The sequence below is a fragment of the Nesoenas mayeri genome (assembly GCF_963082525.1).
Source record: "Nesoenas mayeri genome assembly, chromosome: 27".
Taxonomy (NCBI): domain Eukaryota; kingdom Metazoa; phylum Chordata; class Aves; order Columbiformes; family Columbidae; genus Nesoenas; species Nesoenas mayeri.
In genome coordinates this window covers 2,024,672-2,038,649 of record NC_137555.1, presented here as the reverse complement: position 1 = coordinate 2,038,649, position 13,978 = coordinate 2,024,672, and the positions used below count along the sequence as shown (strand labels likewise).

The window sequence follows — 13,978 nt, the reverse complement described above, 5'->3', positions numbered from 1 at the left end:
GCAGAAGCAGCAGCTTCGCACAGGGAGGAGGAACGAGGCAGAGCGAGTAAAGCTTTCTCTAAACTCCCCTCGACAGCAGCCACTCAAACAACCCCTTCCCCTTTGCTTCCAGCAAGACTTTATCATCCGTAAATTCCCACTACAGGGAATGCAGCGCAGGGTCCTACCGTCACATCCCTGTGGTGACGGGGCAGGGGATACTGCCCAGGGCAAATGCAAGAGTTTGCTCCCTCCTCTTCCTTTTGCAAAAGGTCAAATCCTCCGTCACCATGTCCCATCCCTTCCTAAGGATGCACAGAGAAACCTCACTGAGGTTTTCCCCTCGGGATGCACCTTCCCCTGTTGCTACCCCGACACACCAGTCCTAGGCACTTATTAAACCTCACATGGGCAGATTCCATCTCCTCCCCTGAAAAGTCAAAAACCTTAAAAGTTCTGCTCCCTTTGAGCCCTAAATTGCAGCACCATGGGGCAAATTCCCGGCAGGAGGTGCTGGAGGAGCACACAGCACCAAACCACCGCAGTCTTCCCCTGGGGACCTGCAAATCCAGGATTAACCCAGCCCGCAGCCTTGTCCCTTGTGCCCGGCATTTCTCAGTGCACTGCAGGCTGCTCCAAGGCGTGGAAAGCCTTCCAAAGGAATGATTTAGGTCAGATTATATGGATAGTAATTCCGCCCCTCAAGGCAAGTCCTAGATGCAGTCGCGCAGTCTTGGCCAGCCTAAATGAAACCTGCAATGCGTTGGGTTGTTTTTTCCCCTCTGAACACAGCAGCATCAAACCTTGGGGCCACTGAACTCAATAGGTTGTCTTCTGTCTTACTATAATAAATAACTCCCCCCTTTCTCTTTCCTCCTCCTTAGCTATCCCACACATATGCAGCTCGAGGAAACAGCCCAAAAATGCACCTTCACCTCTCTCTGACTCTGCTGTGCCTGCAAATAAAGGCATTTGCTTCCTACTGGCTGTGCAGTGCTGCAGGAACTGCTGCTTCCAGGGCTGCAAACTGGCCCCACAGCTTCTCTTTCTCCAGCAAAATCTGCAGACTCACAGCATCTGATCAGTTCCCCGAACATCTGATCTCCAGACTTACCGCTCCTAACCCAAACTTCCAATGTTACCAGATTTTACGATTGTATTAGTTACAGAAACAACACAGCTTGTGCCGCTTCACCTTTGCTCAGATTAGTGGAAACAAGAGCCCTGCCACGCTTGAATCAATACAACAGGAGCATCCCAGTTACACATGTCCCAAAATGTTGTGGATAATACGACAATTCCCACCTCACTGCAAACAAACACCTTTTACGCTGCTGCCCTGCTCTATTATTCCATAGTGCAGGCTGCTGCATTGAAAGGTGAGACATGACCTTTCATGTTTGGCTTCGGTATTTGAAATACGCTTATTATAGCTTCACAAACATCCTCTTACAGATTCCATCAACAGAAGCAGAAAAATGAGATAAAAGGTTATATATATATCTGGCTACCTCATCTTTCCTAATCCCGTCTACTCAGAGCTATTCTCTACAGCACCATCTCGAGCGCTTTATCCTACCTCATAATAAACGTCCAGGTTATTCTCCTTGAAAAGCAAAGTTGATGCTGTTTCTAGTCAGTTCTGATGGCCGCGTTTGTGAATCAGCAGACCCTTGAAGATTTATCCCCTTTTTTACTGTGGAGATCTAGAAACTGCGTTTCTTTCAGCTGCTGCAGGAATTTCATCCCAATTGCAATGGACCAGCTCGGTAAACCAAGTTAATTACTGGGGGCCGTGTATGTGCATATTTCACCATTTCTGCTGCTGTAACACTTAAAACCATCTGCTCAACAGCCACAACACCCCTTGGAGATTCTGGAGTAGCTAAAGCAAATGACTGAGTAGCTTTTGGCAATGCCAAATACAAAGACTGAGGCTGGCTAGTTATAGATGCTAAGTGCTGCTGAAGTTATTTCAAGAGCACATTTCTCTTATACAAAAGCCAAATTCATGCTGTGAGTTTTTACTAACCTGCGGGCTTTTAAAACACCGAAGATAGTGACAATGCAAGTGCTGGAAATACTAGAACTTAAAGTCCTTAAGGTCCAGATCTCCAAAAAATGACACTAAACTCCCACTGGCATCAATTAAGTAGAGAGGAAACACACCCTGGGAATAGGATTAGACAGAGGGTAAGATTGTGAAAAGAGTTAATGAACATACATTTAACAAACAAGAAAAGTATGATGATGATGACTAAGCTAACTGAAAAGAATCAGTAAAGATGTACTCATATAAATGTTTTGCAAATGCTTAAAAGATACAAACAAAATGCCCGGAACAGCTAAATTTGGCTCATCATTTTAGGTTTTATGACTAGTCACAGAAAGGGCTAAGAGCTCATCACTAAGATAGCAGAAATTGCAAACAAGTATCCTGATCCTGATCTAACCAAGCCTTGCCTTGCGTTGTGAGGATCGCAGGAAAGAAAATACAACAGCACTTTCCTGGAAGTGAAGTATTTCCATTTCCCTCCCAAAAATGCACAAAGGAAAAGAAAAACCAGCAACTTTTCATCTGCCCTTATTAGTAGTATCAAGAAAACACTTGAATGCTCACAGCGAGCACATGCCATGAGAGGCTCTCAAAGAGGCTGTACATTTATAATTTGAGAGTGGTGCAAAGCCATTTTCTCTCTAGGAGGAGTAGTGCCAGAGATTAAACCCCTGCAGACCTCCGCAAATGTTTCAATTAAGTTACATTAGCGTAAAACCCGGGCAACGGGCTGCACTTCGTATTCTATCCCACATATACATAAATCAATCGTTGACTATCACCCTTAATGGCCAAATATAATACCAAGAATCCGATGTATGCAGGAAAATGTAGGAAATTAGATGCACTGGCTGCAGGATTTTACTAATTTTTATTCATATACTGCAGAGCTGAGCAACTTCAGCTCGCTGCCATGAAACTTAACCAGTCAACGCACTGCAGTACGACACTCAGACAGTTTTATTGCTCATTTTTCTTCTGCATTTTATGGTCAGCAGTACACGCTGGACTACTAAATAATGGGATGCTTATATCTTGCTAAGAAATGCTTGCACATGTGCATGGGGGAAGATTATACACATAAGAAAAGGTAGAGGTGGCTTTGCGTACAGCCCACATAAATTTTATTGCTGCATATGCAGCAAGGAGAAAATCTCTCAAAGGTTTAAAGAAAACCGAGCTATAGGGAGAGTATTCCTCAGCTTTTCATACAGGTTCTGCAATCAAAGGAAGAACATATCTTGGTAATGAGGAACTCAAACTACACTTAAGTTCCCTGCAGACACGGATATTAATATAAGATCTCTCTGCCTTTTAATTGTGCATGCAGTCCACAAATAAATACTCGTCTTGACCCACATTTTATCTTTATTATCATTCACACTGGAAAGTTTTTTGGAGAAAATAGAGTCTCTGACTGCATTATGAGCTTTTCATGTGCTCTCAACTGTTTTGTAAATGCAGTCTCCTCTTCTACCTACTGTATCAGCAATAGAACTAACAGAAATATTCACACTTGCTTGCCTCTGGATATTGCTGCTGATGAGTATTCAACTTCAAAAATATGAGGGATATTAAATTTCTCCTATTATTATCACCTACAGCTCCTCAAGCACATGTTCTTACAGCATACACCCCTCAAACAAAATTATATATATGCAGTTATTTTCACTGAGTATTTAAAACTTGGCAGTAGTCGTAGAGGTCCAATTGATTCCAGTCTTGCCCAATTCAGCGTAAATACTCACGAATGCAGAATAAAAACTGTGTTCTATAACTCACCAAATCACGCGAAGTTGATTCAGCTGGGAACTGTCACAATTATTCTTTGGTATTTTATGGCACCATAAACCAGCACTTTTCAGGCAACAGCTTTAGGATGGGTAAGATCACTCACAAGGAATGATCTCTCAAAATGGGCCAAGAGGCTTTTTAAACCACATACATTGCTCTGCAGCTCGCAAGGTAAAGGAGCTTTATTTGTCCAAGAACCCTCTTGTTTAATTGCTGGAATCAAACAAAAGCAGAACATTAATTTAATTGATTCTGGGAGTTATGAACTAACCCTTGAAACTGCAAGGAAGAACTTGCCATCAGATTCTGTGGTCTAGTTTGGAGTCGTGATCCAACGAGTAAACAAAGCTAATTAATCTCCTAATTAAGCACTCATTGATGGAGCTCAGAGGAACAAGTCACTGGCTGTTTCCTCCAGCTCTTCTAATCAAGAAACACAACAAACTCAAAGCGAGCAAATTAACGTTACTGTGTGCAGTAATAAAATCACGAAATAATAAAATAATAATAATAATAAAGTCCAATAATAAAATCACGAAAGCTGCTCAGGCTCTTACTATATATGGCACAAACAAAGCAAATAGCTTTTCAAAAGAAATAAATTAAATACTTATTAGTATTTTCTCTGTGTCTTCCAGATAGTGTATTTCAGTCCTTGCAGATGAAATTTCATATGGGCTTTGACAATTCATGTCAGTGTTCGCTCATTTTATTATAAAAGGGCTGTTTGGAGTATAGGAAACAGACTTTCTAAAATGTAAGATTCATTCCAATTCACAAAATAAAAATGCAGCAGCATTTAGAGAATCAAAGTAGAAGAGTGTTTTCATTTGCACGTTTCAGTTCAACTAATTCAGAGATTTTGTTATCATTTTAGACATAAGATCTGGGTTCCTAACTTCAGGACAAAGGCAAGAAAATGGGACCCACTACTCCTGCTTGTGACTTTCAAAATATTCCTCTGAGAAGTAGAGTACTAGTTACATACAACAGCAGTTTTCACGTGTGTTCAGCACAGGTTCAAACCTTAAAACCAGCCAAGACAGATGTAGAAATTCTAGCACACATGAGAATAAATCCCAAAGAAATTCACTCAGCACTAGAAGTTTTAAGGAAATAAGTGGCTGTGAACACCAAAAGCATTGTAGGGCAACTCCAAAGTCTTTAACTAGATTTTTCTCTGGTGTAGTTCCCAGGGGCTTCAAGGAGAACTCTCTTTCTCAGTGTTCGCAAGATGCTTCTCTGTGGTTAGATCAATAGAAGGACCTGCAGGGACAGCTTGGCCGGCGGCGCGCTCTGCTGCACTCCCACGGCGCTCAACACTGGCACAAAGCGCCGACTGCTACAGTGGACCCGGTCCAGCCCTGCCCTTCCTCCTTCAGAACTGATCAATCTAATCAATACGAATCAATCGATCCATAAAACATGGTGAAATAAAGCCAGGAGCAGACAACACAGACTTCATTCTGCCAGCTACCTCAACCCCAAATGTACCTGTTACACTTTCTGCTGGGAAAAAACATTTTTTTATTTACAAATTAAAAAGGCAAACCCAAACCCCACTGGGCTTCAATGCACAAGGGAAATTTTCACTGACTCTGGTTTCATTCAAGTAACTCTTGGTGCTAAATAAGATCCTAGTACAGGGCCTAGACCTGAACGTTTCCCTTAGGAAATGCCATTCCTAGTCTGAGAACATGTTAACTACATAGTATATAGCAGAGGAAAAGGTACAAACAGGAATGTATTGTCGCAGAGGTGTTCTGCTCATGCAGCAGTAGCATGTGACTGCACAGCTGCCATTTCATCACATCACAATCTCTTAGCTCTGTATCATTCATCATGATAATTCATTATTCAGGTCAGCCAACTTAGGGGAGGTTTTCAAGGGACAGACCTGAACTTGGGATTCTTCTGCCTAAAGTTTGTATTAGATGAAATCAAGATATACCTACCTAAACAGCAAGAGAGCAGCTTGAGCTTCAGCAGAAGCAAAGGGACATAATTCTGAGCTGCTAGGTGACTCAGCTCATCTCTAGTGCCTGCCTGCTTTTTGCAACATGGTCTTCAAGATAAGATGAGCGGCACAGACCATTTCATTCTAGTTGGAAGCCAGTCTTTATCCTGTTTACTACTTCAAGATTTTTCTAACAATAATACATCAAGGAGCTAAATTATACCCCGCATTGTGAAAAAAAAACAACAAAAGAGAGACAAAGAATGAGAAATCAGAGTCAGCACTACGCTACACCTGGAAATACAGGTTTCTGAAGCAGGATGCCTTCAGTAGTAGCTTTCTTTTCCTCCGAGTAGCAAATCTTCCTTACCTCTGAGTCACACTGCAAATCAACACTGCAGGGCTCTCTGCAGACACGCTTCCCCATCTTCCTGGCACACATTGCTGGCAAGGAAAAGGGTTTTCCACTCATTTTCCCTCTAAAAAAATACATGAGAAAGAATATTAAGAGCCCACAATTACAAAGCTTATTTCCCTGGGATAGAAAGTGGAGTTATTTTTAGAAGCTGAGGGTATATTCATTTATTAATACATGACATAATAAATGATACCATAAATAATTAAATCTCATGCTCAAATAGAATGTAGGGGAGATTAGCCTAAATCCCTTGGCATGAAGCAAGGTATGCCAGTTCGCATTAGTTGAGTATCTCACACCAATTTGGGTTTATAAGCCTGCTGTGAATCTTTCCACCTGCTATAATGTCTGTATTGCCCATTTCTTCCCTGGGTGCTCTGCAAGCTACACAAGCTACCTCTTCTGTGCAAAAGTCAAAAGCAATCTCTGTTAAAGCTAAAAATTATTAAAACTACATCTGTGCTGCTGTAATTTCACATTCAATGTCTGAATAACAGGTCGCTGTTCTAATATGCATGAACGCAACCGCTACTGAAATTTAAATCACAAATTTTGTATAAAATTTTGAGCAGAAGCCTCGCTTGCAGTGCTTGTAAATCGAGAGTAATCCCATTGATCTTCACGGGGACACTTTTGATTCGCAAAATAATATATCTCATCAGCCATACTGTGATGTAGTGAGACATAAGCTTTTGCTGGCTCTTTGTTCAGTTCGTTCTACCTTGTATGAGCTCAGATGAAAAGAGACAGCAGCTTTGTAGCTCTGATGGGCCACAGCCCTTCACAGCTTAGTATCTCTCATATTCAAGTACCCCAAAACCTATGGAAACGATACCACACAACAGGTAATATTCTGTTTGATATCACCGGATGATAGGAAGAAGCATGATTAACTCAAACCTGCTTTACCTTTAATAGATGATGAGTACTAAGCAAACATATCTTTGTGCCAAAAATAAAGTATCATTGCAATTAGTTACAGGCATACAGACTAATTTATGTATATTACTATGCATTTCCCCTTTCTTTATGAAGTAACTAAGCATTTTTGTGGTATCTCTCTCTCAATAAATACCACCCCCCCACATCTGTACCTACATTTATTCCTTCCTCAAGAAAACTTTGAAGAGTTCGTTTGTAATAAATTAGCCCTTCTGACTCAGAGGGACAAACTATCATTGCCTTTTTGAGCACCCAATACAGTGCATGCTTAATATATTCCTAGCTTACTTGTATTAAATCTCCACTGCATAAATACTGATTTGTTTTAATCAACCAGTGGCTAATAATTAGGGTCAGAGGTAGCTGCAATGCAGCTGTCTAGTCTTAGTCTCTGTATTAGCCAGATTAGGCAAGGATAAATATTCAGTCCCTTTGGTCCAAGTCTCAGACAGACTTGCCTCTCAGAATTTCAAGGAAGAGAAGCAAAGCTGGATAACCAGATATTAATACATTCTGCTAGGGCTGCAAACCACACCTCGTATTTGCTGCTTCTTTCATGTAATTACCTGCTTATTAGGCACCACTTGCAACAAAGGGCACGGAGCAGGAACTCGAGGAGCACACACACATCTTGCAAAGCCTGCAAACTGAAGTAAAATAATTGCAACTTAGCATGCACTGTGGGGGTTTTGAGGTGCAGCGAGGGCTGTGCGCCCCCCAGCCCCACCGAGGAGCTGCGCTTTCCTGAGACCCCAGGGAACCCCGCCATGATTTGGGGCTTGTAACGGCCTCCCCTGGGGCAGCTTGTGAGGCAGAGGAGGGCGAGGGGCAACCCTTGGAAGTTGGGGGGCAGCAGGTGGGCCTGCAGGAGGTGTGGGGTGAGGAAAGCGTGAGGAAAGCGTGAGGAAAGCGTGAGGAAAGCCTGGGGAAAGCCTGAGGAAAGCCTGGGGAAAGCCTGAGGAAAGCCTGAGGAAAGCCTGAGGAAAGCCTGAGGAAAGCCTGAGGAAAGCCTGAGGAAAGCCTGAGGAAAGCCTGAGGAAAGCCTGAGGAAAGCCTGAGGTGGGCCCCGGGTGGGCCCGGGCTGGACCCTAAAAAGGCTCCTCATGAGCTCAGGTCTAGAAAGGGTTCAGGTGAGGGAGGTTCGAGGTGTCTCCGGTGAGAACATACCCGGGCGGACCAACAAGGACCGGGACGAAGAATCACAACGTGGCCCCAGCCCGCGGTGATGCGCGGAGCGGGCGGTACCTGGGCTCGGCCCGCCCCGGCCCCTCCTGGCGGCTGCGCCTGCCCGCCCTCCCCGCCCATAAATAGGGGCGGCCGGGCAGCCCCGCTCCGCAGAGCAGCCGCTGTCTCCTCCCGCAACCATGAGCTCTTACGGCTACGACCCGTTCTTCCCCTCCTACAAGCGGCGCTATGCCGAGAGCCCCCGGCTCCACGTCTCGGCGATGCGCAGCAGCGGCGGCTACAGCTCCGGGCGCTCCGCGTACTCCAGCCTGTCGGCGCCCGTGTCCTCGGTGTCCGTGCGGCGCAGCTACGCCACCTCCAGCGCCTCGGGCTCCCTCCTGCACTCGGTGGACAGTCTCGACCTGAGCCAGGTGGCCGCCATCAGCAACGACCTCAAGTCCATCCGCAGCCAGGAGCGGGCGCAGCTGCAGGACCTCAACGACCGCTTCGCCTGCTTCATCGAGCGCGTCCACGAGCTGGAGCAGCAGAACAAGGTGCTGGAGGCCGAGCTGCTGGTGCTGCGGCAGAAACACGCCGAGCCCTCCCGCTTCCGCGCCCTGTACGAGCAGGAGATCCGCGAGCTGCGCTTGGCCGCCGAGGAGGCGACGAGCGAGAAGCAGGCGCTGCAGGGCGAGCGGGAGAGCCTGGAGGAGACGCTGCGGGGGCTGCAGGCGCGCTACGAGGAGGAGGTGCTGAGCCGGGAGGACGCGGAGGCGCGGCTGCTGGAGGTGCGCAAGGGCGCGGACGAGGCGGCGCTGGCGCGGGCGGAGCTGGAGAAGCGGGTGGACAGCTTGCTGGACGAGCTGGCCTTCCTCAAGAAGGTGCATGAGGAGGAGCTGGCGGAGCTGCAGGCGCAGATCCAGTACGCGCACCTCTCGGTGGAGATGGACGTGTCGGCCAAGCCCGATCTCTCCGCCGCCCTGCGCGACATCCGCGCTCAGTACGAGAAGCTGGCGGCCCGCAACATGCAGAACGCCGAGGAGTGGTTCCGCAGCCGCTTCACCGTGCTCAGCGAGAGCGCGGCCAAAAACACCGACGCCGTCCGCGCCGCCAAGGACGAGGTGTCCGAGAGCCGCCGGCTGCTCAAGGCCAAGACGCTGGAGATCGAAGCCACCCGCGGCATGAACGAGGCGCTGGAGAAGCAGCTGCAGGAGCTGGAAGAGAAGCAAAGCGCCGACATCTCCGCGTTGCAGGTGCGGGGGGGGGTCGGGGTTGGCATGGGGGGCATTGCTTCTAGCTCACACCTGAATTCTGCGGTCAGACCGTGTACCTAAACTGCAAGGTATCATAAAATTACAGTACGAAATAGCACAGAGCTGTAATGCCTGATATACCACACAGCTGATAAATCAGTGGTGATATCATTACCAAAAAATATATATTTAAGCTAAAACTAGAAAAAGCATATAAAAGCTAAAAACAAAGCCAAACTTCCACGTGCTTTAATCCTTGGATAGCATGAAATTAATGCTAGGGATGAAATAATAAGGTGTGGGTGTAGGGGTGGGAAAACCCTGCCAGGGAAGGTGGGATTTGGCGCATGATGCCTTTTTGGCTGGGGTGGGAGTTGCAGCTCTTGATTTCCTCTGGCTGCTTTAGCAAGATTAGGTTAACAGGATTAGAGAGATTCCTTGTAAGGTGTTACTGCTGGGGATTGGGGGAATTAAGGATTTTACACTGTCAATGTTGTTACTTCCAACAGGACACAATCAACAAATTAGAGAACGAGCTGAGAACCACGAAGAGTGAAATGGCTCGGTACTTGAAAGAATATCAAGATCTGCTCAATGTGAAAATGGCCCTGGATATCGAAATTGCAGCATATAGGTATGATGGGGGGGAATGTTCTAGGAAGTCAGAACTCAGATCAGATTCCCGTTCTCTCATCAAGACAATCAATTTTGTTTATCATTCCTCCAGCAGAAATTTTCATAGATAGATGTCAGAATTCAATCAGGTCTTCTTGTCTTGCTAGTGCAAGCAGCAGTGCTTTTGAGGTAAAAATCTCCAGTGAATATAATAGTATGTATATGCATACAGAACTCTAGTTTGGCTAAATAAGATCTCAGTTTTCTATCTTTACTGATAAAAATATCTGTTCTGTACTCACAGTGAGGAGTTTTTGTATCAGTAGGGCTTATTAATACAGATGGCTGTCTTCCCAAAATTAGAAATCCCATACATGCTTGTAGAACAGCCATTCTTTCCTACTCATGGAAGCAATCCCTTGCAAAGCAGGTGTTTTACAGCAGAATTGCTGCTAAATAGCTGTTTAATGTTTTGTCCCAGTACCGTTAGAAATGGGAAGCGCTAAAACAGTTTCGATGAGTGCCACAAGGGGGAATATTGAGAAAGTGGCTCTAAACCTTCTCTAATACCAAAACATAACATCCAATTGTTACATCTGCATTGTTCTCTGCAGCCATACAGGCTACCGAAATATACCTCTAACTTCAGCTGCTATAGGCACCTAATCCTGGAGGGTTTTTTCCCCTGTTATTTCATCTAACAAAGCAGCCTTTAGGGCTTGCGCTGCTCAAAGCATCTTAGGATCTTGGTCTGTGGATTAATCTGAATACTGCTGCAGCAAAACTAAGTCTATTCTGCTTGTCTTTTTTTTTTCTGCTAGAAAACTGCTGGAAGGTGAAGAGACCCGACTCAGTTTCACCAGCGTTGGGAGCATCACCAGTGGCTACACCCAGGCTGCCCCGACGTTCGGCAGATCTGCCTACAGCGGCCTCCAGTCCAGCTCCTACCTGATGACAACCCGCTCCTTCCCCACCTACTACTCCAGTCATGTCCAGGAAGAGCAGATTGAAATAGAGGAAACCATTGAGGCTGCTAAAGCGGGGGAAGCCAAGGCAGCCCCTGCGGAGGAAGGTGAGGAGGAAGAGAAGGAGGAAGGTGAGGAAGAAGCAGGAGGTGAAGAGGCTGAAGAAGAGGAAGAAGGTACTTGTAGTTACTTTCAGATCCCTCTCTTTCTTGCTTTCATGATAAAATCCAGAAATCCTGATGACTGAGTCTAATGATTAGACCTGTCATTGCTCACATGTGCAGAGGATTGTGGGATTAAGCACAGAGCATTTAAGCAGAAAAGCTTGAATAGAAGATAAATGTTCAATATCAGGCAGGTTATGGGATTATTCTCCCTTGGAAATCACTGGGTGTTTTTCCATTCAAGTTTCCAAAACCAAGAATGGTAATACTCTAACAACGTGTAATGTTCTATTCATCTAGAGCAAACAGTACTTAGCTATTACAGACATCCTCAAAAAGAAGAAACAAGGGCATCCTGAGCTAAATACTGATTCCCAGAGAGCAGTCCATGATAACAGGAGCATCAGCTGGTGTCTGGGAATGTAGCTGTTGGGTTCAGTGGACAGCAGTATCTGTTGTCTGAGGCCTAGATAGTTTTATTGTTCAACCAAAGTAAATGCCCATTGGAGAGCAATGGCAAGATCTAGTTTTGAACACAAGTGTCTGGATAAGGCTTAAAGCGGTGAGTCCACAGTCAATATTTTTCAGGGCTATGATTTTTAAAAGGCCTGTGAAGTGTTTTGCCCCCTCTAAAATCTAGGATAAGCTATTCATGTGGTTTTGTTGATCTCTCTTCCAAGTCCTATAAAAATCTGTTGCCAGCCCCACCATGTTCTGCTGGCTGCCATCCCAATGTGTGGGGTTGAAGGATGCAGGTATGCTGGCTCCTGTTAAATTGGGGTTAGGAACAGTACGTAGATGTGAAATATTTCTTTTTGCCTTTCAAAGGTGCTAAGGAAGAAGCTGAAGAAGCCAAAGAGGGTGAGGAAGAGGAAGGAGAAGGGGAAGAAACAGCAGCTGAGGAAGGAGAGGAGTCTCAGGAAGCTGCTGAGGAAGCTGGTGAGGACGAGAAGGAAGAGAAAGAAGCAGCAGGAAAGGAAGAGAGCGAAGTGAAGAAGAAGGCTTGATTTCTAGGCAGTCCAGCTTTCTCATCAGGTCAACAGAATAAATGATGGTTGACTGAGCTAAAATTGCAGTCTCACATATTTAATTCAGTGACCACTGAGGTTTAAAGTTAATGATTATGATGTTTCTCTCCGTGCAGAGTATCAGTATGCTTGCAGAGCACCCACTGGCTTGCTCCCTGAATGCCGCATGGTCTACACGTATGAATTCAGGGGTTACGTCTTTATTGGGTGATTCAGAACCTTAAAATTTAAAAAGGGGTTTAAAAAAAAAAAAAGTGGGAATGAAAGTTGTCTTTAACTTGCGTTTAAAATAATTATGGAAACCTTGGGTGGGTAAAATAACGGAGGCTTCAATAAGTATGTGCAATAAAGCTAGTCAATAAAGTTATGGAAATGCGTACACAGATTCCTTGTGTGTGTCATGTGTCACTAATGCACTAGAAAGGTTGATTGAGTGTATCACACTCCTGTTTCAAGGCTGTGAGATGGGATATGGGATACTGGTGTCTGCCTCTAGCTGATTCACTAATAGGTGAACGAAGAACTTGATGGGGCTGTAAAATTTCACATGGAAATGTTATGAAGGTAAAAATACAGTGCGGCTGATGCTGTTGTGATGGGTCTTGCTGGGATGTTGGGTGCACACAAGCTCCCTTTTGGAAAAAGGAGTGATTTTAACAAACCAATCCAGAAACAAGGCTGTTAAATCTTGGTAGTTAAGTCAGTCCAGTGTGAATAGACGAGGCTCATTTTCTTCTGAAAATGTGTGAGGGCACTTCAGAGTTTTGCATGTGGGCTAAAGAAAGGTTGAATCTGTTCGGACACAAAATAACCCAAACAGCAGTAGAACCTGGTGGTTCTTACAGCAGTTCCAATGTCCTATGTTCTGAGCTCATTTCTTTTCAATTAGCTAAACTTGATGCATCAAATTAAACCTTGTGTTTAGGGCAAGTGCTTAGACTAATGCTGCAAATCAAACCATTTTAAATGGTAACCCATGTTAAAACAAGCATTACATGTCTGCACTGAAACTTCAGCCACATTTTGCTAGATGGATTTTTGCACAGGATTTTGGGGGAACTTTTCATGTTGCCCACTGACTTCATGGTACCAGTGGGTTTGCATCATTGGTTCTCCATGGCGACGTTCAAGGAGAAAGGAGGTGTCTTTTTATACAAATTTTAGGGGTGTTTCAAAAGCATCTCCCTTTCCAGTGTTGAAAGAGTTACAGAGATGATGATGATGGATGAGGTTAAGTGTTTAAAACAATTCTTTCCTTCCACACTCTGAGAAAAAAACAGCAGGAGAAAGAAAAAGCAGTGTCGGTAGAACAATTTAGAAAACAGTATTAATTCCGGTAACTCCTGTTCTGGGACTTTCAGTATCATTTCTAAATAATTAATTTCCCCCACACATGTGCTTTTTGGGGGTTTTTGATGCAAGTAATTAATTTCCCCTGTCTTGGACAACATGCTGTTTGCTCAGTGCTTTTAAACGCTATAGATGGGATTGCAGGAGACTCATTCCTCCGGGCATGTGATACCCTCCGTTCAAACAGCAGAATGTTGAGTCTAAGCGATGGTACTTGGAAATGAGCACCTAAGCGTCCCATCAGAACATGCTTAGCACAGCACTTTGATTGGGACTTTTGGTTTGGTTTTGCT

General features: G+C 44.9%; 1 protein-coding gene across 1 annotated transcript; it reads left to right on the top strand.

Annotated features, from left to right (window-relative positions):
* Positions 1-8,510: 8,510 nt before the first annotated feature.
* On the top strand, positions 8,511-12,314 carry NEFL (neurofilament light chain; the record flags this gene model as incomplete). Its single annotated transcript, XM_080360363.1, has 4 exons — positions 8,511-9,563; positions 10,073-10,197; positions 11,000-11,319; positions 12,136-12,314. 4 exons carry the CDS (start codon positions 8,511-8,513, stop codon positions 12,312-12,314), a joined length of 1,677 nt encoding a protein of 558 aa, XP_080216489.1.
* Between the last annotated feature and the right edge of the window lie 1,664 nt (positions 12,315-13,978).